Source organism: Heloderma suspectum, chromosome 3, assembly GCF_057233095.1.
Source record: "Heloderma suspectum isolate Gila_16-S chromosome 3, 16-S_ref, whole genome shotgun sequence".
Taxonomy (NCBI): Eukaryota; Metazoa; Chordata; class Lepidosauria; order Squamata; family Helodermatidae; genus Heloderma; species Heloderma suspectum.
Window position 1 is genome coordinate 34,939,475 of NC_139460.1, and position 24,969 is coordinate 34,964,443.

General features: G+C 39.9%; 1 protein-coding gene across 2 annotated transcripts in view; it reads left to right on the top strand.

The window, feature by feature from the left end:
• The window catches only part of NUP58 (nucleoporin 58), a 30,849-nt gene extending 12,144 nt beyond the window's left edge, over positions 1-18,705 (top strand). The window contains exons 10-16 of one of the 2 annotated variants that reach the window (XM_084842895.1): positions 126-205; positions 752-870; positions 1,657-1,739; positions 3,238-3,439; positions 9,233-9,331; positions 11,928-12,023; positions 16,301-18,705. In XM_084842895.1, the coding sequence (XP_084699021.1) occupies positions 126-205; positions 752-870; positions 1,657-1,739; positions 3,238-3,439; positions 9,233-9,331; positions 11,928-12,023; positions 16,301-16,470 (849 nt within the window). In that variant the 3' untranslated portion in view covers positions 16,471-18,705. The remainder of the gene's footprint in view (positions 1-125; positions 206-751; positions 871-1,656; positions 1,740-3,237; positions 3,440-9,232; positions 9,332-11,927; positions 12,024-16,300) is intronic. The other variant, XM_084842897.1, reaches the window with a different exon arrangement.
• Positions 18,706-24,969: the final 6,264 nt, after the last annotated feature.

A 24,969-nucleotide genomic window follows, 5' to 3' on the forward strand; every position in this document is an offset into this window, starting at 1 on the left:
TTTGTTAACTTATCTGATATAAATAATTGACTGAAATAGGCTTACTTTATATGGAAATCTTTCTGCGTTTTGAGCTTTGAAACAAGAATCTACAAGATCCAGTTTTCCCCCTTCTACTTTTGTAGGAACTTAAAAATGCTGAAATAGCATTACGAACACAGAAAACTCCTCCTGGCCTTCAACATGAAAACACAGCACCAGCAGAGTAAGTACAGGTTTAGACGTTCCTATCTTGCATTCTGTACTTACCCATATATTCCATACGAGTTGGATCTAAAGTGCTATTTTGCATCTAGAAGGTGTTTTTTGCTGAAGTTGTTCTAGAACTCTCACTAGAGTATTGCAAAAGAAATAAGATTTCCTGTGATATGGGAGGGTTTCCTTGGCTTGTTGACAGGGGTTGTATATACCAGGAACAAGTTTTCCCAGTGCTCTGGAGTGATTAGCAACTTCTACTTAGACCATATTTATTTGTTTAAAGCATTGTTTCGCTGCTCCTTTTTACGCTACTTCCAGAGCAGCTTATATGAGATCAATAACAAACAAGACAGTCCATGTCTGCAAGCTTACAACCTAAAAGACACAACACAAAAGGAAAACAGGATGAGGGAAGAGGAAAACAAGTGAACTCAGGCAACAGTTCTTAAAGTTACCTTAGTATCCTTGATCTTTACAAGTAGACATGAATATTTTTTGTACTAATATTTAATCACACCCATCACTTAAATGTTCTAAAATATACTTAATCTAGCTACTTCAGGATCTTGATTGAACAGTTTGAAGTACAACTGCAGCAGTACAGACAACAAATTGAAGAACTAGAAAATCATCTTGCCACTCAGGCAAACAATTCACATATAACTCCACAAGGTAAAAGCTAGTGATTTTGCATGTTCCTTTAATTGCTGCAGTAACTTTAGCATCTCATAAATGTGCAGGGATTTCTGTTCAGACAGATATTGCCAAAGAAGTTGAATTAACTTGGACATCATTCAGGGCTGGCTTGATGCTAAATGCTGGGCCTAAACAATATCACAAGCCCTATAAACAAGATGATATAGATGCTAATACATTGGCCTGGATCTGGAAAGTGGACTCTTGCATCCAGAAGAGGGCTGCCACCAAAGCTTTGTCTAGTCTTGCAACCCTTTCACACAGATGTCTCTTCACCACAGGTCCCAGGCATTTTTTATTTTGGTGAGATCACCCAGGATCTCCCAGACCAATGTTCAATGAGGAGAGGCTTGGAAAACTGAGCCGGTGTGGTGTAGCTTGAGTCTGCTCACATTTTACTAGTGTTTGCCTTGATAAGGTATAACTTGAGGGGGTTTGTAGGATTCTTCTCAAAGTGTGCGAATTAACTGAAATGATGGCTTTAAAATGGTACTTCTGTTTAGCAATCTAAAAGAAATCATCTGTTGCTGATAGAGCAGCAACAGTAGTATATCTCCCTTATTTTATAAGTGTGGTCTGCCCTCCCCCCAGCATAGTCTGACAATCCCACAGCTTCCTTAATGTGGTAAGATACTTGTGATGGCTTGATGACAAATTATATAACACATGGGAAAAGTTATGGCCCAAGTATTGTTGGCACTAATATGACTTATGAATTGTATTGTAATAGGACTTGATTTTTCAAATCTCCTTGTCTCACAGATTTATCGATGGCTATGCAGAAAATTTACCAAACATTTGTAGCTCTAGCTGCACAACTCCAATCAGTACACGAAAATGTGAAGGTAAAAAATCTGTTTCTACATGTGTTCATGTATTTTAAGTCAAATTGTGACATGAGTATCTGTCAATGCTTTAAATGGCTAAAGTTTTATCCTTTGCAGGTGTATTCCTGGCTTCTTTATGGAGAAGCATGTCGGTGGAATAGTGCTGGCTCCTAACTCAGCCTCTAGTGACTTTGTTTCCTACATTACAGTATGTGCCTGGCCTTCCCTTTTCTTTCAAAATGGAATAGGCTTCTGATATGGAATAGGCTCCCGTGAGGGGCTTTTAAGCTAGATGCTTATGAAACCTAGTTAACTTTTATATACCCTGTCTATAGTTCTACAGTGTGGTTCAGAGCCTAAATTGGATAGTTAGGCTAGCAAAACCTTTATGGAAAAAGGTAAGATGCTGTTTCCTATCCACTTGCCAAATTCATAACAATAAGAGTATTTGAAAATCTTGAGTAGGGTCATTCTTGGAGCACAGCTAGAGTTTTTTTTTTTTTTTTTTACCTTAGTCTTAATTTAGAATGAGGTGACCAGATGTATGCAGTAGGTCTGGGTGTACACTTATTTGTATTTTTAACTAAAGAAAGTTAGGATGGTTTCTGTATTTCTGTTGCTAGTAACATCTTACATTTTATTAACGTTGTGTTTAGTGAGATATCGACAATCACTTCAGTAAGGGCAACTCTAGTTGGTTTTACTGTGAAAATATATTTATAACATTTGTATCTTGGCTTTTGCCATAAAACCACCTCAAGGTGGCTTACAATAATTTATTTATTGCATTTCTATACTGCCCCATAACCAAAGCTGTCTGGGCATTTCACAAAAATTAAAACCTCAAGGTACAGTGCAAAACAATATAAAATATAAAAGCTTAAAACTACAGTGTAAAAGTACAGCCAGAATAAAACCTAGCAGCAGTGCAGAGATTTAAAATACTGATTTAAAACAGCAGAGCTAAAAGACTAGAATTCTAAAATGCTGGGAAAATAAAAAGGTCTTCACTTGGCACTGAAAGGAGTGCAGGTGAACCTCTCTAGGGAGTTCATTCCACAGCTGGGGTGCCACGGCAGAAAAGGCTCTCTTCCTGGTAGCCACCCACCTCACGTCCTTTGGCAGGGGCTCATGGAAAAGGACCACTGAAGATGATCTTTTAATAAAGCACAATATAATAAAATGCAATATGTACAATTAACCAAGATAAAACAGCAATGCGGCATGTGAATGGCTGTCAAAAGATCTCATATCCCACTGAAAGCCTAAGAATTGGATGAGTTTGCCTGTTCGCTTTAATGTTTATAAGCCAACTTGAGCTTATGAGAAGGTAGGATATAAATATTTTAAATAAAATACAGCACTCTGAATCTCTTCTCAATTTACTCCACTTATATCTTTGAGGGCTTGTGTTCCAGTTTACAGTATCTCCTTGTAGTTGTCAGAATTGGACAGAACTTGAAACTTGCAAGGTCAGATGTAATGGACTAAAGTAGCTTTCCTTGTCTCTCTTCAGATGCTCAAAGACCAATATCTTGGTTTCAGAAAAACCTTCTTGGCAGATGCTGTGGACGTGTTTGAGGCAAGGCGAGTGGAAGCGAAGAAATGGCAGACTGCCCCACGTGTTACAACAGGACCTACTCCTTTCAGCAACATACCAAATGCAGCAGCCGTTGCCATGGCTGCAACACTTACACAGCAGCAACAGCCTGCTACAGGTCTGAGTGCATTCAAGTTATAGCTTTTAGTGTTTGAAAAATAGTAAGCTTGTATGATGTTTTATATAAGGTCTTCCTTTGTTTTGGAAATCTAAAAATTGTGAGTAACAGTTCATCAAAACTTAGGTAATAGAAAATGCAGGATAGACTTAGCAATAATTATACACCCAGTATTTAATCTTGTCATTTTATTTGTAATATTGTTTACTGTGTTACTCTACCCATTGGAATGTGAGTCTTTGTCACCGCTGAATACGCATAGGATAAAGTCTTTCAAAAATTATGATACGGTTGTATAAACTTTTCTAATTTGTTGGGAAATCCTAAATCAAATTTGTTTTCCTCATGGAAAATTATAATTTTTTTTTACATTGCACTTTGTAATTTTAAATATGCCTCAAGGTAAAAGATCGTAAGGGCCATTATTTTTTTAACAGATTCAGCAGGAAGATGCTAAACGTAGTCGGTGTTCAAAATTGTGTATATAAAGAAGAATAAAAAAGCTGCTTTTGAGGTGGTATTCACCAGAAACTAAGCATGGGTAGAAATGAAGCAACTGAGGGGAAAGATGTTGATTTCCTCTTTAAAAAAATACTCTTTATCGGCTAACCTAGGTGCTTGAAGTTAGAAGCTTAAGGTGTGTCCCTTCCAAGGAGTTCTGCAGGTCACATTTAGAGAGACCTGGAAACCTGGCTACTTTGTTGTCTGAGTCACAATCCAGCTTGAGGAACTCAGCTCTGTGCTCTAGTAATGTTCTAGACATACCTGAGAATTCCCTTGGGTCTTTCTGCCCTGCTTCAGGTGCACCTTTATGTTTGTGGTGCTTGGCAAAAAGCAACATCGTACATGCGTGCATAACTTACTACCTAGAGAGTCATTAATTGAGATACTGCTGTTCAGTAATGGGATCTACAGGGTTTTTCCAGTTTTGACATATAGTAGGTGTTGACAGCTGAATCCTAGAATAGATGAATCGAAATAGAACATAGGAAGAATGAAAGGACTAGTACATCCTTCTAGGTTTACTGTAGCAATATCTTTGAATCTGCTATAATTTTAACCTTTTGCTATAAGCATGTGACAAACAAGTTTGGAATGCTTTTTTACAGTTTTTATACAGAGGGAGCTTAAGGTTCTGGTAATTATGGAACATGTTTAGTGGTCTGTAACTACCAGAACCATACTTCTGTAACTGTTAAAATCATTCTCAAAAGTTATTAAAGTTATTAGTCTGCATGACACATTACTAAGTAAGGGAACAGAACTTGACGTGAAGTCTCATGAATCTTGGCAGAAACTTCTCTGCCAAGATTCGCAATCCTAAATACCCTTTCTTAAATGTAAGAATATCCATTGATTTCAGGGAACCATTAATTGGGGTACATTGCTTTCACTGAATATGTCATGAATTGCTGCCAATGATCCAAAGAATCATGGACAAAATCCAATCTTGGACAAACAGACTTTCCTCCCCTTGCAGCCCACTGCATCCCCCCAACTGCTCCAGAGTTGTCATCCCCCCACTGCCCCCAACCATCCAGAGAAGATCTTAAGGGTAAGCAGGGGGGAAGGTCCAATTGCCCCTCCCTGTTCTGTTGACAGAAGCCACTCCATTGGCAGAAGGAGGGGTTAATTGGATACCACCCCATGAGTGGAACAAACACTTGCTAGTGCTATACAATGCTAGTAGAATAATTGTAGCTCTGTTCCTATTCTAATGTGTACGTAATGTAAGATTGTCTTTGGATTTAGTTTCATTTTCCTCAAACAATTCTGTAATGCAAAGTTTAGAATCGTTTCTGTGAATGGAAGGTGTCTAATGCATGCAGAAAGGCACCTTTCAGATCCAACCTTTTGTCTTTTTCCTAGTGCAAAGGGGAGAGAATGGGTAAGCTAATATTTGATGAATTTCTGTCATCACTTGGATATTTTATAAGGCTATGAAAATATAAAATTTCAAAGATAAGTTATTAATTTGACCTTGCAGATAATATGGCGTAACAGAGTATCCTGAATTGTTTAGTTGTACATACTGTGAATATGAGAACAGTTGTCAAAATTTGGAAGGGCAATAGTGAAGTGGTTGGACCCATGCTTTGCATGCAGAAGGCCCCAAATTCAGTCGCAGATGGAAGGAATGTTGGTAGCAGTGCTCTGCCTCAGACCTTGGAGAGTCACCGCCGGCCAAACTAGACAATACAGCACTAGATGGACCAATGGTTCATATGCAGTGACTGTGTTATGGACTTTTGTCCGTTTTTCATTCTGCTGAGGTCACCACAGAGTAAGGAAGAGGAGTATTGCCCATTCTATGAGCCTAACTTGCAGTCTTGTTGTCTGTTTTTAAAATAATACGTTGTAACTTGATGTTAGTGTGGCTTGGTATAAGTGAAGACTCTTGTGTTCATGTTGTAGAGGGGAGTTTCCCTACAGTAGAAAAGTAACTTTCTCTGAAGTATGGCAGAGACCATAGTTAAAAAAAATAAAAAAATCACAAGTCAAATATTCAGTGTTAAAATAACATGAGTTTTGCCAGCTCTAAACATTTTCTTAATTGTAAACCACTGCCTGGGAGATGGTGCTTGCTCTGCTGTAGACCAGCATCTAGCATTACGCTCAGCGCAGGCTGTATTAAAGCTGCCTAGCCAAGTTTGGGTAACCTAAAAATGAACGTACAGACATATTTCACTCTTACTACCTTGATAGCTGTGTCATCAACAATTATTCAGGCAAAATTAGTTTAGTATAGATACAACCTTAAGTGTATGTTGCTACTGACTGAGTAATGATGATTTAGTTTGCTTACCTTAGCTCTGCTTTAATGCCTTCTAGCACTTAATGCTTTATTATGTCCTTTGACCTTGCCAAGGTCAATTTACAATTTAAATTATTTGTTGGGACAACTATTTGTCCAAGTTGACACTAAAGCGGATCATGTGCTTGAGATAGTTTTGTGGTTAAAATCCAATATCTTGCCAATACAATTGAGGTTAAACTAAGGCAGCATTCCCAACCTGGTGCCCTCCAGGTTATTGGACTGCAACTCCCACAGTTCCCAGGCTAACACATATGGAGGGCACCAGGTTGGGGAAGGCTGAATTAGGTTTAACTCACGTTACTGAGCCAGATACCTGGTTAGATCTGGACAATTTGGGTTTGCACCATTATTTTCACTGGAAAGACTTGAGCAATGATATCTGGCAAGCCTAGTAAGGAATCTTGCTGATGTTTACTCTCACTGCGCCCTTATGCTGCACTCCTAAACACACTTACTAGAGAGTAAGCCCCACCGAAAACAGTGGGACTTGCTTCTGCGTAAGCATACATAGGTTTGCCCTGGTAGCAGTGAGTTATTTATTAAACTGAACGTGCTCTTTAGGGCAAATATATATATATATATATATATATATATATATATATATATATATAAATTTTAAAGAGATTGCTGCAGCTAATTATAGTTTAAATGATTCATAACATGTTATCCAAAGGTGACAATGTTTACTTATATGTTTTGGCATGGACGATCTCTAGCATTATCTAAATTATGTACACATACCTGACTTTTAAAGTAGAAGTTCCTTGGCTTTGGTGCAGACTTGGTTTTCTGGTACTAATTTGAGATTGCTGTTGAGTTGAAAATTGTCAGCTTTAACCATGAAATCCTGTTTTCCTGTAACTTGAATATTGGTCTGGCTTGAACTATTTTAAAAGTTTAAAAAGCATGCTTAAATGCAAACTTGACTTGGAGGACTGTGGTGTCATCAAACTGTTTAAACGTCTTCCACCAATGTGCCTCCTTCTCAGATGGAAAACTGATAACACTTTTAAAGCGAGAACACTGGACACTTTTTGTTGTTAGAAGCCTGACTTTGGACTGGAAGCTTTTTAAGGGAGCTGCTAGGTAGAGAGTATATTTGTTTACATCCAGTTTTTATCTGTAAGTGCAACATTTGTTCTATAAAATAATAAAAGTTAAATCCAGGCTCAGTTAGTTGAGCCTGAATCCCACTGATTTCAGTGGATTAGTCATGACTACTTAGTTTCCATCGATTTCAAATAAGAATTAAGTTTAGCTAACTTAGTCTGGATTTAACCCAGAAAGTTTAATTGGTATATAGTGCATACGTGGGATGCAGGTAGAACCTCAGCTTGTCAAAATAAGTGCTAAGTTACAAGTTCACAGCTCTAGTTGCCCTTTTAGCTTAATGCTGTCTTGAATATAAAAACCTCATTTTTGCATTGGATCACCTAAGGTGTGGAGATGTTCCTTGCAAAAGATGTAATGAAAAACAGTGCCTTTTGCTTGATATTTGGTTATCTGTTTGATTAGCATTTGTGAGAACTTGAATCTCAACTATTTATATATTTACAAGGCCAGAAGGGGACCATTGGTATTTTCTGACCTGTACAACACAGCCTACAAATTGTCACTAAGATTTCATTTCATTTTGTTTTCTTTAAAACTGCAGTCATGGTAGATAAATGTACTGTAATGCAATAATGAGGCAGAGAAACTTGGGGATGTCTAATAGAGAATATCAATATCCAGAAAGAAAATTGAGAACCCCAGAATCCTGAAGAGATTTTTTGATAAAACAGTTGCTGGTAAACATGCTACCATTTTGATGCATCCTGTACTAGCACCACGGGATTCAAATGGGTCAACAAGACTTTTATCTTTAGGAGGCTGCTATAGCACCAATGAGTGCTGCTATGTATTCCTCCATTTTAATTGGAACAGCAGTTGAGAACAGCATCTACTGCATTGTAGCCTTGGCGGTTAGCATGGCAGGAATATACAAATATGGATAGGCAGGCACAGTATTGAACTTGACAAATCCTTCAAGTTTAACTAATGCACTGATTGCTGTGCCTAAACATTGGAATACAGATTGTACTGTGAAAACTGTTAAATAGCTTTTATAAGTTACTAGATTAACCTCCAGATCTTTTGTTGCAACTTATTTATAATGAGGGGCTAGTAATAGTTTTTTTCCCCCCTGCACAGAACAATGGGCTAAGGCTATACATTTAATTTTGTGATATTAAAAAAGGATTTTGGCAGTGTGCGTTTGTAGGGAAACCACTGTCTCCAGTATTCTAAATGATGTTAGAAATGTCTGAATCTGAAACTTTTGAATGTATTGGGTAAGGTACACAACTGTGCCTTTTCTGTAAATGTTTATTTAAACAGGCAAAAATTGTTGTAAATGTAGCAAAATTCTAACAACTCAGTAACTATCATTTTTGTGTGAACCAGTTTGAGTTGTCATGTTACTGTGTAATTGACTTGCTCTAAAATGAACAATAAATTTAATAAAACAAAGTCATTGTCTTGTGTGTTATCCACTTGTTTCACTTTGTTTTTTTAAAAAATGGATAAAATATTTAAATGAGTATTTAATATCAGATATTGGTAACATGATTATTTTAATCACATAGTATAAAACTTGATTTTTAAAGAACAGCTTCTTGTAGGATGTTCAGATTATAGTCCCATCAAGGAGCAGAAATTCTAACTCAAAATGACATGCTGAGTTGTCATAAAACTATGGTCTCATGTTTGGGCATAACATACTAGATTTATCAATAGCTTCATCTTGTATTGCATTTTTAAACTTACCAGTTTAGACACAGATAGTTTGGGGAGGAATTCGAATGAAAGCTGGGGCGCTTTTAAAAGCATTTGGTAAGCTGTGGTATACTTTTTTAATGCAAGGGTTTACGTCACGGATCTCTTATTGCAAAAGAGTAAGGCAAGCTTTGTTTTCATTTTTTTTTTTATACCAGGGCCACAGCCGACTCTGGGAATTAGTTTTGGAACGCCATTCGGTTCAGGTATTGGCACTGGCTTGCAGTCAAGTGGCTTAGGCTCTTCAAGCCTTGGAGGTACACTTTAATTTTTTTCTAATGTTTCACTGAATTACTACTATACAGCACTTCCTGAATTTAACTAGGTAGCACAATTCACTGGCAGAACTAAATCCCTACATGCTTTATGCTAAATACACAGGGCCACGCCCCTATATTCCATGTTGATTTGAAATTACTACCAGCTTCTGATTCTATATTCTCAGCCTCCAATTTTGGTTAGAAAGCCCATTGCAGATGTAAGCACAACTTGAGAGAATGGGGAAAATGTGCCCTTTTTAGCCCTCTCACCTTTCCTTCCTTCACTTACTGCATCTCTATTGGGGACACCTTTTTGATTGTGTAAGATCCCAAAGTCTTTTATCATACCTGGAATACATCTAGTTGCTTATAAACCAGGCATTTCCGGTTATAGGAATGAGTAATTGCCTGTAGTATGTATTTAGTCTTGTGTTTTATGTTTACATAGATATATTTTGATGTGTGCCTTAATCCTGGTGGAGAAGATTTATTTGAGAACTAATACTTGATCCAGATAAAGAGTTTCACTGTATTAGCATATTGCTGTACCAGCTTTTCTCACTTTTGTGGTACATTTTGGGATCTATTATGGGAGTTGGGTGATGCAACAACCTATACTTAATCCCAGGTCCTATTGTTGAGATGTATGTATGTATGTAAAATTAGTGCTACTTCTAGGGAGGTGCTAACTTTCTCATGATGTTGGACAAGCATGAGGAGCCTTTTTCTTTCAAACGATACATCACTGTGGATATTCTGAGTAGCCCCAGCAATGTCAAGTGTTCCGTTGCTACACTGACAAATTTCCAAATTGACAAAGCACAGCATGATTCTTGGAAAAACAACCATTTTGCCTCTCCCTGTGTTTAAAGCCTATGTGCACAGCTATTTGAGCACACATTCAGCCTGTACATGTGTGTTTGTGTGTGTGTGTGTATGTGTACAGATATAGACTGACAAACCAAACCTAAAACTATGAGAAATATACCTAGAAGCACTGATATAGATACCCCACCTTTAAAGAAGTCAAGATTAGCTACAAGATTTAGGAATAAGTACTAGAGTAGCAAACGGAGAGATGCAAGAAACTTTGTTGAAGGCATATTACATCTTTTTTAAACATCACATGAGCAGCAGAATCCATATTGGTTATATTTCAGTCATAATTTACCCCCTCAGCCCACCCCACAAAAGGATTTGGAGTACTCGGTTCAGCAGGTGAGCTGTAAGTTACTTGTCCCTTTCCCTGATTTTAATTAGAATATGTGACTTGCCTCTCCAACCCAAAGCACACACCAGATGTGTTCTCAGGCATCTACCATTTGCTTTCCCACATAGTTCCCAGGAATGGAGGGGTAAGCCAAACTCTCTTGCTCCTGAGTATAACTATTTGCATTGTAAGCTGCCACATCTATGTCACGGAAGCAGGAGGTGGGTATGGAGCTTGTCTCCTTGAAGTTTCTGGTGAGGTGATGGCCATTTTAACCAATGGGAGTTGGGGACAGTAAGCTCCACCTCTTAAGTTTGCTCATTTCTCAATATGAACGCTTACACTCTACCTCCCAAGCACAGGCGTGTCAGATACCGTTCATGAAGATAAACTGCTCTAATCTGCCCAGTAACAATCCGGCCCTGCGTCAACCTATGAGACATGGGCATTTCATTTTGTTTGCTACTTTTTTTGGGGGGGGGGGGGGCTGTGCCAAGGCAGAGTGCAGCAGAAAGGAGCAACATTGGAAAGAAGACAAAATTGTTCAATGTGCAGGTCCTTATATTCCCATATTTAATCTCACAAACGGTCATGGCTGTTGGTTGTAGGAAAGATTCTATATGGGAATATTTTAAAGACAATCCGTCTATAGTAGGGGTAGCCAACGTTGTGTCCGTGGGCACCAATGTGCCCCCCAGACACCTTCCCTGGTGCCTGCTCAGACACAGTACTCCTCCCAATTTTTATTTCAAAAATATTTATATATTTTCTTAGTGGCATCTGGGATTGCTTCAAAGCTAAGTGCTGCCATTTTAATTTTCCATGAATGCCTCTGGGCAGGTTACTTGTCCTTTGTGACTAGCTGTGCCCACCCATGTTAGCCATTTTATGGTTGTGTCCAGGACAGGTTCTCAAATTCCAAGTCTGCCCACAGGCCCAAGGGTTTGCCTGCTCCTGCCTTATAGGGAAGCGTGCAAAATGTATACCATGTAACAAATAGATGCAAGGCCTGGCTGTAAGAATGAACCACTGAAAAAAATACTCTAATTGTAAATTAACATAGTTTAGTGGTGAGATTTGCAGCATTGTTTAGGAAATAGTTGAAGAAGTATCAATGAGGAAACTTGGTTTAAATCAGTAATTTAAACTGACCTTTTTTCTTCCTGATTTAAATCAACACACCCAGTTAGCAGTGGGGTCTTGTGGAGGTAAACCTTCTTTAACCTGTCATTTGCAATTCAGGATCAAGGATTCTTAATGCTGCAGGCAGTTAGATGATTGAGATCAGTCGAAGAGTCATGTTGGAAGGCCAATTTATTTAAAGCAATCCAGCCTTGTGTGTACCTTAACTTGTGTTCCCTGTCTTCACTACTGTTCCACTAGGGTTTGCAGGTAGCTCTGGTTTTGGAAGCAGTGCCACAGGTGCACCATCATTTGGATTTGGAGCCACAAATAAGCCTTCAGGAAGCCTTAGTGCAGGTTTGTTCTATTCTGAATATTAAGGTATCTAAGTTGTCAGTACCAAACTCGTGGCATCCATCTTGGTCATTAAATTCAAATTTGTTTGAGTTTATGTCAAATACCAATTTAGAATGGTATCAGACCAGGGGTAGGCAACTTGGTGCCCTCCACATTTTTTGGACTACAAATCCCATAATTCCTGACCATTGGCCATGCTGGCTGGGACTTATGGGAGTTGTAGTCCAAAACTCTGGAGGACTTCAGGTTGCTTTACCCATGCATTAGACACACTCACCTGTGAAAGGATAATGAATACAAAAAGAAAAATGTTTTTGAACTTCAGACACCTTCTGCAGGTCCAGCAACCTGGATCCATAGAACCACCTTCCTTGTTCCACAGGCCCAAGGGAAATCTGGGCTTGTGTTTCTCAGACATTGGCCCCTGAATGCTGCATGGCAAATCTCTTTTGAAACTGAGGAAAATTTGAAAAGCATCGTTTGGTATGGCATGGGGATCAACTGCTTAACAGAGAAAAGTCAAAGATCTTACTGGGCATGCCCAAGCCACTGGGTTCATCTAAACTCTCTCGGTCCTGACCAGTCTCTCCCTGAGCAAGGTGTAATGTTTCCAGACCTCAGTTCCATTTTATTTCTTGGCTTTCTAGAAATGTCTTAAATTTAATCAGTACTGAGGCCAGCTACAGTTTCTCTCAGCATGATAGTTGACAGTTATGTGAAGGCTGACTTGTTCTTAAAAAACCCAAAAAACTAAAGTTCATTGTTCCTGATCTAAAGGCTGAGGTTGGAGTACTTGAAAGATTGAAGTTAAATGAGCACTCTTGAATTACACATTCAAAAACTGGATCAAACATATCCAAATAAGAAAATGTTAAATATTTGAACACAGTTGGCACAGTTTGCAATATGGCTTTCCTAGCTTTATATAGACAGGGAACCAACTTGAATGGCATTAAAAGGGGATCAGATATACATGGAGGATAAGGCTACTAGTCACGATGGCTGTATATTACCTCCAGGATCAGAGGCAGTATCCCTCTGTATGCCATTTGATGGGGAACAGAACAAGAAGAGCGTTGTTGCACTCATGTCCTGCATGTGGGTGTCCCATGGGCATCTGGCTGGCCACTGTACAAACAGCATGGTGGGCTAGGTAGGCTTTTGGTCTGATCCAGCATGGTGGTTCTTATATTCTTAACAAGCCATACTTATATCGCCATACTTTTTGGTCCAGTGCAGTTTCAATTCTAGCTTGTTTCAATTGGGCAAAATAACTCATTGCCACCAGCTCATTTATTGCTAATCTAAAACAGTCATATTCCACACCAGCACTTACAGATCTTTTTGCTAGAGAAACCGATTTCTCCACCATCATTCTCATAAACCTGTGACATTTTTTCTGCTTTTTGCTTCTTTAAAGTAATAAATTAAGCAGTTGGTTAACTTAACAAAGCACCAGAGGGTTATCCTTGTCAGTCTATTGCAGAAAAAACAGCAAGCAGCCTTGTGGCACCTTGAAGACTAACAAATTTGCTATGGCATAAGCAAATGGACTAGAGTCCACTTCATCAGATACATGAAATGTTATCCTCAGTTGGCAGGTAAGGATATTTACACATGGATGTAGATAGAAAAATATAAACTGAGGGGTTAAATGAAATGCGAATAAACCAACAACCCGGATGTGACAGTAAGTGATAATTCATAATAGCAGGAATCGTTGATAACACAATCATCTTAGCATTTCTAAATTAACCTTCCTAGTGGGATAGGAAACCATTATCTCTTTTCAGACCCAAATGAACAGAATCAAATTTCATTATTAGTCCTAATTCAGCTATTTCTTGTTGGAATCTCTCCTTGAAATTCCTCTGTTGGAGAATGGCAACCTTTTCATTTAACCCTAATTTGCACCCTCATCCCCCTCTACACAAGTGTGTATATATCTGCCAACTGTGAGAATACTTCATGCATCTGTTGGAGTGGACTTTAGTCCATGAAAGCTTATGCTGTAATACATTGTTACCACTGAAGGCATTACATGACTTTGTTTTAACAAAACATGTTTAGCTTGCTTAGATTCTTCAACACCTTGTGCATTAAAGTGAATAATAAACTGAAGTTGAATCCTGATAAGACACAGGTGGTATGGGTAGGTGGTTCTTGGTTCCAGGAATTAAGGCCTGTTCTCGATGGGCTTACATTCCCCCTGAAGGAACAGGTATGTAGTCTGGGGGTCTTCAATTTATAGGTTGTCACAAGATGCACAGGTGGCCACAGGGGTGAGGAGTGCTTATGCCCAGGCCAGCCCTTGGCTACAGGGCTACAGCAGTTCCTGGACCCAGATAGCCTGACTTTCATGATTCATGCTCTGATAAGCTCACACTTAGATTAATGCATCACCCTCTGTGTGGAGCTACCCTTGGAGACAGTCCAAAACCTGCAGCTGGTGCAGAATGTGGCTGCCAGAGTATTAAGTGGGATCACATGATACCGATTGTTAAAACACTGCACTGGTTGACTGTGAACTACCAGGTGCAATTCAAGGTGTTGGTAGTTGTGTACAAAGCCCTAAGTGTCTTAGGACCCAAGTACTTAAAGGAGTCCCTCTCCCAGTACTGCCCAATCCCTGCTTTAAGATCAGCCAGTGAGGCCTTCTTGGTGGTGGCAACCCGATTATGGAACTTACCTGGTTTATCGTTACATGAAAACCGGGCCATTGTATGTCCCAAGTTGAACATGCCTTAGGATAAGGGCATCCTCTTGCAAGATATTGAAACTGCTGTTGAAATGTGCTTAAGGGTTTTGCAGTATAAAGACCAAACTGCACCTGTAGAATTAACCACCCTTACTACAGACCCACCTGCACTGTAAAAAAAGAATAAAGGTGGTTGCAGATTTGATATTCAGTAGCAGACACCACCATTCCTTTAAGATAGCTCAAACCAGGAACAGGCAGACTTCAGGATTCTGAGATATACTTTGGGGTTTTTTACTAGAACCTCAGTCTCCCAAGTGGAGTCAGGGCAGACATACACCTAGTCGAAATAAGGCACATTGCTCAGATCAAGGATTTGTTTTCATCTAAATGGTAGAGGGGCTCCTTCTCACCTCTTCATTCTAATGCACTGCTTTTTATCCTTGGTTTTCGCTAACAGCACATATGGTTCTGACTTGCATTCTCCCCCCCACGCCCCCGGATGACCACTTCAGAGTTTTCTTTGTGTCCAGGACTCTAGCCTATGCCAATTCAGGGTGTATGTGTGGAATTTGTCTGGCACCCTTCTAGAGCTTTTTTCCCTGCTCTTTTTGGAGGAATGCAGAATTTCACCTCCTTGAAACAGCAGCATTTATGCAGGTTTTAGTATGAATGTATTGCACTGAGCAAAGTCAAATCAAATCAAGTCAAAATGGGAGTGTTGGCGGGGGGGAGGGGAGAAATAGGCTCACTGAATATGCATGTCACCTTGTGTGCTAGAAGAATAGACAGAGACTGACCAGCTTTGAACTCCACAAAGCATTCTTGATGGGAGAAATGGGAATTAATCCAGGAGTTCAGCCCTCACATCTTTCAACTGTAGCTGGGAATTTTGCTCCTCTTCAAAGTGGTATAACTTTTCCCGCCACAGTTCCTTTTGCTGCATTTTTTTTGTAATGTCAAATGCCCTTGGCTACACTGGTAGTGTAGACAAGTTCTCGCATCAGAGTTATGTTGGTACCAACCACTATAGTAGCACTAGTGCCCAAGAGTGAAATTTTAACAGCAGTAGGATACTGTTCCTACCCTATTAGGTTTGTAAGACCTTAAATGACTGCAATATGTTGAAATGTAACCCTTAAAGCAAATTATAACCTGGCATCCTGTACAACCAGGATTGGTAGACAGTATATTGCTGAATGATTTACAGTAGATTTGCTAGGTTTTCTGACTCCCTGCTGTTTAACACTGGCAATAATAAAAGGTGTTTGTTTTTCTAAGTCAAGCTGTTAGAATTCATCATTGGTAGTTGGATCAGATTTTTACTTGTATATGCAGGTCATCCCAGTGTATGGCTCAGGAGGTGAAGTAGTAGATCCTGGAAGCCTGAAGTCTTCCCATGCCTGGCTTAAATGAATAGAACATTAATTTACATTGGCCTCCCTGAAATAGTGGCTATGTAATATAGGACTACAGTTTCACACTTAAAACTCAAAAGTAGCTTATCTCTGATTGAACCAGGTAAACTAATGCAGTCACAGCATCTTCTCACTTTGAAATATTTTCCCCTCCCTACAAGGCTTTGGCAGTTCGAGCACATCTGGGTTTAACTTCAGCAACCCTGGCATCACAGCATCTGCTGGCCTGACATTTGGAGTGTCCAATCCAGCCTCTGCAAGCTTTGGCACAGGAGGACAACTTCTCCAGCTAAAGAAACCTCCAGCTGGAAACAAGAGGGGAAAAAGATAAATGTGAATGGGGCGGGGGGAGGGTTGGGGTCAGAGAAAAGGGACAATGCATTCACTTCGTTCATCCTGGAAAAATCTATTTTTTTAAGCTGATATAGTAGGTGCTCGGTGTTCTTGGAGATTTATAACATTTTGCTACTTATTCCCATTCTGGATTATAAAAAGTACTTGTAACATACAGCTTTGCGCGTGTGAATCAAAGCTCACTTAACTTCTTTTTGTCTTACTTTTAGATATGTACTTCATTATTAAGGACTCTTATAAAACCACCTATTTAACATAATGCTAGTAACAGGATGTTTTTGTCAATATGCTCTAAACCATATAAAGAGATTTGGTTTCTTCGTACAATTGAAGTATATTCTAGAACAAATGCTTGAATCCATATCGTCTGTTTCTTGATATGGCCTTTTAAAAGCATCAGGGTGGTTTTGTGTATATGTATGTAAATATATACAGTACAAATGCACACTCATATATGCATCTGAGTACATATAATGCATTTCAAACCTTGGGTTGTACTCATTGTTAGTCCTTGGAGTAAACCCATTGGAATGAATGGGACTTAAGTTGGTCAAGATGAAGGTAAGTCCCATTCATTTCAATGGGTCTGCTCTGAGTAGGACTAAGAATGCATACAACCCATTGTCTCTAAGACAGAATGTTTCTAAGTTTGATTTTGGGATTCTCTCCCCCACACAGTGTCAGCATATCAAAGACCAGTTTGTAACATCTACTAATACATGTAAGACATTGCAGGCTGTTTCGTTTGTCATTTTCCATTTCTGTTGTGTTTCCGTTCTGTGTTTTAAATGAACTGGTTGTTCATAGTTAATGTTCTCAAACTGGCTTGGTTCTGAACTGTAGCAATATGTCTTTAGATTGCAAGGCTTCAGAAAGGTTTTTGAGAGCTGATGGCTGATTCTGAAATGGCTTCAGTTTGTGCAAACAGCTCACACAAGTCTCCTGCTCATGCAATCAGTTTAACATGGTTGAAGAGTACTTGGGATGACACAGCAGAAACATCCTGGAGAAGAGTCTCCTGAGATTGCAGGAATGTCTGCTCATAAAAATTGCCACAACATCTTTTGTGAGTACTGTTCTTCCACACTGTGCCATTCACATAAGCAGACCATGTGCGTGAGATGTTTGCATGAGCCAGGGCTGTTTCAGAACAGATGTATCCATTTTATGTTTAGGTCTTCATTTCTGCCATAGAGACAGATTGTGCTACTCTGGCCCTGCTCAGACCATTCTGAACAAATGAATAGCATCTCCATTCTGGAATTGATGTGTACCTGTCCTCAGTAGACAGCAGCCATAATAATTAGCTACAAAGCATAGATCAAAACCGTACACCTGAGAGTAAACTATTTCACAAATTGCAATAGCACTAGTTGTACATTAGAGTTCAGATTATGGTATCACTGCATGCTGAGCTGTGTTTTCAGCTCAGTGAATGTTTAAAACAGAAGCAACAGGAACATTTATTGCCTTAAATGCAGGACTACAGTCATAGTCCTTGAACTGTGTTGCTCCAGTCACTTCAGCAGGGCTATGCTAGGCCATCTCTTTTAAAGGTCAGGCTGTAAATCAGCCTGTCTGATCACTGCAGTGTGCGTGTGCATACAGAATTTTGGTGAGGTCTAACCTTTTTATACAGAGAATATTTTGTATATAACTCAAGCAAATATTCAGTTCTCATATAGGCACCTTTAAAAACAACAAATAGTGTGCATGTGCATATTTTCTGATTTTGAAGTTGGCTGCTTTCAATTGAGTACTATTTTTGTAAGTTTTGGCTGTTTTTATGTCATCAGATAGCAAATTGTCTGGCAATGTTTGAGTCTTGAATGTGATAGGTTCAAAAGTAAGGGGAGTAGCTTACTTAGTGCAGGGCTTTTCACCTTCGTACACACGTGTTAATAACATCTGACGTATGAGCACTTTTTTGGCCAGGGGGAAGGAGGAAGTTTTTAAAGTTGGCAGAATTAAGGAAAGCTTAAAATGAATCTCAGACCACAATTTTATTTTAAATTTGTGTTGCGTTTCAGTTTTAAAAAAAGATGAGCAAACCTGATATATGTATGTTACTGCTTTTTACAGGATTGTTGAACCACTGAATTTCCTTGTATATAATTTGTGAACCTATTTTTTTTAACTGTGTTTCTGTCTTTGTCCACATGTGCAACTTTTTGTTCTACAAATAATAAACTTGTTTGAAGTGAGCCATGTCATTCTTATTTGCCTTTCTGGATTGTGTTCTTATTTCCTCCTGGCTGTGACCCCACAGGCATAGGCCTGGAACACACATAATGACAACCATGGATTTTCAGGACCAAGCACAAATGAGCATGCTGCTTCCTGTGTGCTCACCACTTCTGCTTTGCATCCACTTTGCTAAACAACTAGGAATGCCCTGTTCCTGGGTTGTTAGTTGTGATGCCCAAACCCAGCATTCTGGGTTACTGAGAGTTAAACAACCCAGAGTTTGAACCTGTGGTTTGTTGTGTTAACCAACTCTAGGTTGTGTAGCCTTCAACAACGCAGAGTGCCAGGTTTGGATGTCATGACACCAGTTCCTGGGTTGTTTCGGAAAGCAGATTCAGAGCGGAAGTGGCGAGCAGGTGGAAGGCAGCATACTCACTCACTCTGGTGCAACCCCGCCAGTTCACATGTTTAACCCATGAATTGGCTTTACATATGGCTCAGGTCATAGAAGTGTCCTCAGAGGAAATCAGTAGGGATGAGTCAAAGGAGATTTTGTCTTCCATATGAGAGCATTCCTGGCTGCCTCCCAATATGCATTTGCACAGACAGTGTAATATGTGAACCCGGCAGTCCCTGGACTTAGCTAGCAGCAATTTTCTTTAACACAATGGAAGAAGATGTGCAGTTGTCTTAAGGGGAATTGCTGATGGTGGATGTCTGTTGTCTCCATATTCACCCGTTTACACATATGTGCCTGAGGAAAAAAATGGACCTGCTTGTGTGTTGAGCAGAACATCTTGCATAGTACTTAGAAAAAATATGTTACTAATCTGGGATTTTGGTCAGATAAACCCCAATTAAATCACTTTAAAAAAGATGTATTTGAGTGACCCAGATTTAATGTACAACATAAAATTGTACTAATGATTGTTGTTAAAGAGGTAAAATTACACAGGGATGGTATCTGGGGTTCTCTTAATCCCTTGGTGTCTCAAGAGACCCGTAATATCATGTACCTTTATTTTTCCCTTCATCTCAAAACCTGGAAGTATGAATTAAAATACTGGATAGTTAATATCAGTTTGTAATGTTTTAACTATTGGCTGTTACAAAACATGAAGAAAGATGAAATCTTTCAGACAATTGGTAATTTTAATACCCTTCTAACTGTTTCATTGCATAAAGTACCTATTGCAGTCTACCTCAATCTGTTGCCGTCCAGATGTGTTGGACTACAACCCCCATTATACCCAGCCAGCATGGCCATACTGGCTTGGGCTGATAGTTGTAGCCCAACACATCTCGGGACCAGTTTGAGTAAGACTGACCAATTGTGTTCTTAAATGAGGGTTTTACCATTTGGGTCAATTATACCCCAATAATTTGGGCCAACAATTTTTCATCTCCCTGCTTCTGTTCAATCCACTTTTAATTTCAGTATTATTCATCCCAATCCCCATTTAGTAAAATCATCAAATTAAAGAAAAAAATTGAGTTACGGGGTTTAAAAAAAACATTTATAGACCAATTAACTCTTTTTTCCTATAGGAGAATGCATAGCATATGCAGTGGCATGAGCTGAGAGATGGAATTTTACATTTTCCCTTTTGAGGGTGAATTTGGAGGGTTGACATTAAAGTGCCAGTATGGTTGTGCTAGCTGTAACCTGGAGTGTTATTACAAATATTGGTGTAATTGGAGGTGTTATTAAAAAAAACAACAACCTTGGCCAGGATTGAAAAAGGTGATTAGGCTCACATGCAGAGCTTCTACTAGCCCAGTGAAATATTTGACTTTTTCTCTTTGAAGAGCAGACTACCATGTGACATCACAAGCTTATTTTGGAAAGTCGCTCTTTTCCAAAATCTGTTTGCCATGTGACTTGGTGGGCGTGGGTTTGTCTTTGATAAAACAAATCTACATTCTGTTACGGTCATGGAACTAGTTCCATGGTTCTTTGGATCCTAACCATCATGGCTTCATTCTTTTGTCTTATACTTGTAAAAAAAAGAAAAACAAGAATAGCATTTTGATGTATGCCATTCCCTATCTCAAAGATATTTGTGATAGCAGAAGACCAATCCAATCTGCTGTTTTCTCTTTCAAAATCAGTACATTTTAAAATGCCTACTCTCTCTGCTTGAAATGCATTTTGTTCTCCCTACATATATAGATATGAACCAATAGTAAGGCTGCAATAAGTAATAATGAGCTCCATGCTTTGCCATATTAACAAGATTCATCAGAATGCCTAATAGAGTTGTTGAAATGATTTGTGCATTCAGTTCAATTTGTATCTGGGTAAGAAAATTAGATGTTTGTGTTTTCTTTCAATGGAACCCATCTAGAAATTTCTGGTGGATCACTTCTTCAGCCGTCTCCTTCACTGGAATTTCCACAGATCATGTCCACGTTAGACAATGCCCCAGGTTAGTTAATTTCTATGAAACCAATGCTCTAGACCTTACCATGTTTCAGCTCAGAGGTAGTTAGTGCATGAAAATTTTCATTCTCAAATGTGTTTGTACAAAATGTTTTATAAGTCTCATGTAACTTAACACAGGATACTGTGAGAGAGGGCGGGTTGAGCAATTATTGGCTTGCTGAAAAGGGCTTACTGAACTTTGTAGATGACTAGATTTTTACACAGGTCTTCCCCTAGCTGAAGCTAACCGTATTGCACTCTCCAAACAGGTGTATAGATCATGATCTAGTAGACTGGACTGTACCTCATCTGTTGTACACAACATGCTTTGTCCCAAAAAAGTCTAGGTTGAATCCTGGCAACTCCAGCTAAAGGAAAGGATCTGAGGTAGAGGCCTTCCCCAGGCTTGCTATCCGAGAACTTGCAGAGTCACTGTTGGTAAAGGGGAGGGGGAGCATTGGCTTACAGCAGTGATAGGCAACTTGCGCCCCCCAGATGTCTGGGCCTTCAACTCCCACCATCGGTCACCACTGGCTATGCTGGCTAAGGCTGATGAGAATTGTAGGACAAAATATCTGGAGGGCCGGAAGTTGCCCATTCCTGGGTTATAGAAGCACAGTTTTAGAGTTGGAAGGGACTATAGTCCAGCCCCTGGCTCAGTACAGGAATCTTAAAACTATAGCAGCAGAGGGCGGATTTCAGGTTTGCAGGATCTACTTTGTTTTTACTAATACCACAAGATCCACCAGCTGGAGCCAGGTGCAAAAGATAGACACTTAGAATTTTAGAATTCTGAGCCCAGGAATCATTTTGAGTACCAGAGCGGAATGGAAGTCACAGTCCTGCCATGCAAAAATCCACTTCTGGTTACTCGAAGCTTTCTTCATTTCAGCAGTATAATTTGGGGTTGGTCGGTGGAGAGTTATTTTGTTGCTGAGATTGTTAAATAACTGGGAGTCAGAAATCCTCTCACATCAAATGAGAGATCTACCAGTAGATCCAGAGCAACCTTCTGCCAATCCTTGAACTACAGCATTCTTCACATATGGCCATATGGACATCTCAAAATATTTCCACCAAAGGAGAGCCCAACACATCCCAATAGGACTTACTCCCAGGCAAGTATGCATAGGATTGTAGCCTCAATTCAACCACACAGAATATCCAATTAAATAGTACAACTGATTGTAGCTCATCCACCAGATAATGTATATAAAATGTAGCTTTTCACCTTTTTAGAAACACATCTAAACATTCACAATTTGAAATGTTTTATGACTCGGAGAATCCTAACTTTTGGGATGGGTCCAGGGCTGGCCCTACTATTAAGCAGAGTGGAGCAATCGCCTTAGACTGCACATGCTGGGGGACAGTGAGTGGCGGTGAGCTGTTGGAGCACAGAGCTGCATATGCACCCTACAGCCTGCCCTGCAGTCCCTAAAATGTCTTGGGCCAGCTCTGAATGGACATTCTGCCTCCTCCTTTCCTTCTGCAGCCCCTTGTCTTCCTCCCCACAATCCACTCCTGAGGTTCGGGGGAACACCCAGAAAACCATAGCATGTGACTCAGCTCATTGCAGCAGAAAAGAGGAATTACCAAAACCTGAGCACTCCTCCCTTTGCCAGTAGAAGGCAGGGAGTGGGGAGACCAGGTTCAAATACCTGCTCTACCATCAAGCTCCCTGGATGACCGTGGGCTAATCTCATGCTTTCAGGCTAACCCACCTCAAAGGGCGGATGTGAAGATAAAATGGCAGATGAAAATGTAATAATACAGCAAGAAGAGAAATTAATGTTGTATTTTAAAGTATCCATATATAAATTATGAGTATGGATGGAATAAGAGTTGGTGGGGGCAAATGTTAAGATTGACAAGATCCTGGGCTACTTGTAATCCATGTTGATCACAAGCAGCAAAACACAGAAGTGGGTTAAATAATATCTTTGGGCTAGCTCATTGCTTGCAACATTAGGCTGATTAAATGCAAAGGAAGATTGGATTGCTGTCTCTTTAACCGCTGGGGTGGAGAGGGAGTTCCTGTGGGTATAGTAGGGTGGCCATGTGTCTTCTTTTACAGAGGATGGGCCTCTATTTGAAGGGCTGTCCTGTTCAATTCCACTTTAAAGAAAAATAGCCGTAAGAACTGTTGTCCATCAGTTAGCACCGGAAGAGGAGACTGAACAGTTAGACACACAGGTCACCTGCTTACAGTCTTCTGCACTGTGGTGAGATGTACTGTATTTCTATTTGAATTATAATTATTTTAAATTTGCATCCATGTGTATCAATTAGTGTATGGAAATGTTATGCAAGACTGTGCACTCTTTTGTGGTGATGCATTTCCTCCCTTTCTTTTTTGGCAATTCATAAGTGGCCACCCTAGAATGTAGCATTTCTTTGCCTTCTTCCAGCATCACCCAAAATCCTCCCATCTGTGGAACTGTGGAAGATACAGGGGTCCTGTCCTCCATTGTGTCTAGCTGGTAGAGAGGGGAGCTATAGCAGAGTGGTAGTGCACAGGTCTTGCATGCCAAAGGTCTCAGGTTCAATCCCCAGCTTCTCTAAATGGGGCTGGGAAAACTCCTGTCTAAAATGGTGAGAAACCAACACCAGTGCAGACTGAGTTAATCATCTGATATGATGGAAGGCAGCTTTCTGTCTGGTAATTGCATTTGCTCTTGAAAGTTTCATGTTTGTCCTGAAGCGTACAGAACAAAATTAAGATTTTATTAGATGTTCTCAAGCTATGGCTTGCCTGGCTGGTTCGAAATGGCTTCTTGTTTAGCGTCTGTATCTAACCCTGGCTGGCATAGCAGTCTCAAAATAACATCTTGATTCTAAGTAGATTGCGCTTGATAACAAAATCAATCCAATTGTTTTGACCGCAATGTATTTGTGTGTGTGTGTGTGTGTGTGTGTGATTTTAAAGAACAGAACTGTTAAAACATAAGACTAATTCTGTGCAAATTTTCTTTGAGCCACTCTTTCATGCCTGAATATTGTAATGCATCATCATTACCACCAGGTGGCAATAAAAGCATGGTATGTTCCCCCACCCCCCACCCCCAAATAACAGCACAAAGCCATATGGCCTATTGAATTGCTGTTCTGATGCTGCAGATTTTCCACCCTCATTTTTCATGCTATCATGAAAACTCCATCCTCCTATCAGAGAATAGTACATACATTTGTGATGCATAAATGGCTGCACTAGAGTAATTTTATTCACCTTGAAGACAGTGGAGAGCCCCCCTGCCCTCCCACAGCACAGTAGGGCTGCTGTTCGACTTGGAGTCAAACTCCACGTTCTGAGGAGAAGCGGTGACTGGAGCTCCCAGTGTGTTTATATTTTCACATCAAAACAGCCACAGGGGGGTGTGTGTGTCCCCTGAATTGGATCAGAGATGTAGAGTGGATGTTTCGCCTCCCCGCCCCCCCGCCAGCTGCTGTTTGCCCAAATAAGAGCGTGTGTCTGTGTGATTTTGACGGGGAAAACAGCCCAAGAGAGAGGGAGACCCTCACCTCCAGCGATGCTGCTCAGCTCCAGCTCTGGACACCCCCCACTTTTAAGTAAAAATAAATCTGTTGGGAGATCTGATTACAGAACTCCCGCATCGCATGTGCCCTGAGAACAACATGGCGAAAGTCCCCTTGGGTTCCTGGAACTACTTGTAGCAGCATTTGGATCTTGGCCAAAGATACTGCAATCCCCATGGGTCTTTGTTTGTCTTTAGGACCCCCAGTCCTTATTCAGGATATGGTAGAGTGAGGCTACATGGCAGAGGGAAAGCATCTTGTTTGTGTGTTTCTATTACGCTGTTTATATCGCACCTTTCCTCTTAGGAGCTTGAGGCACATACATGG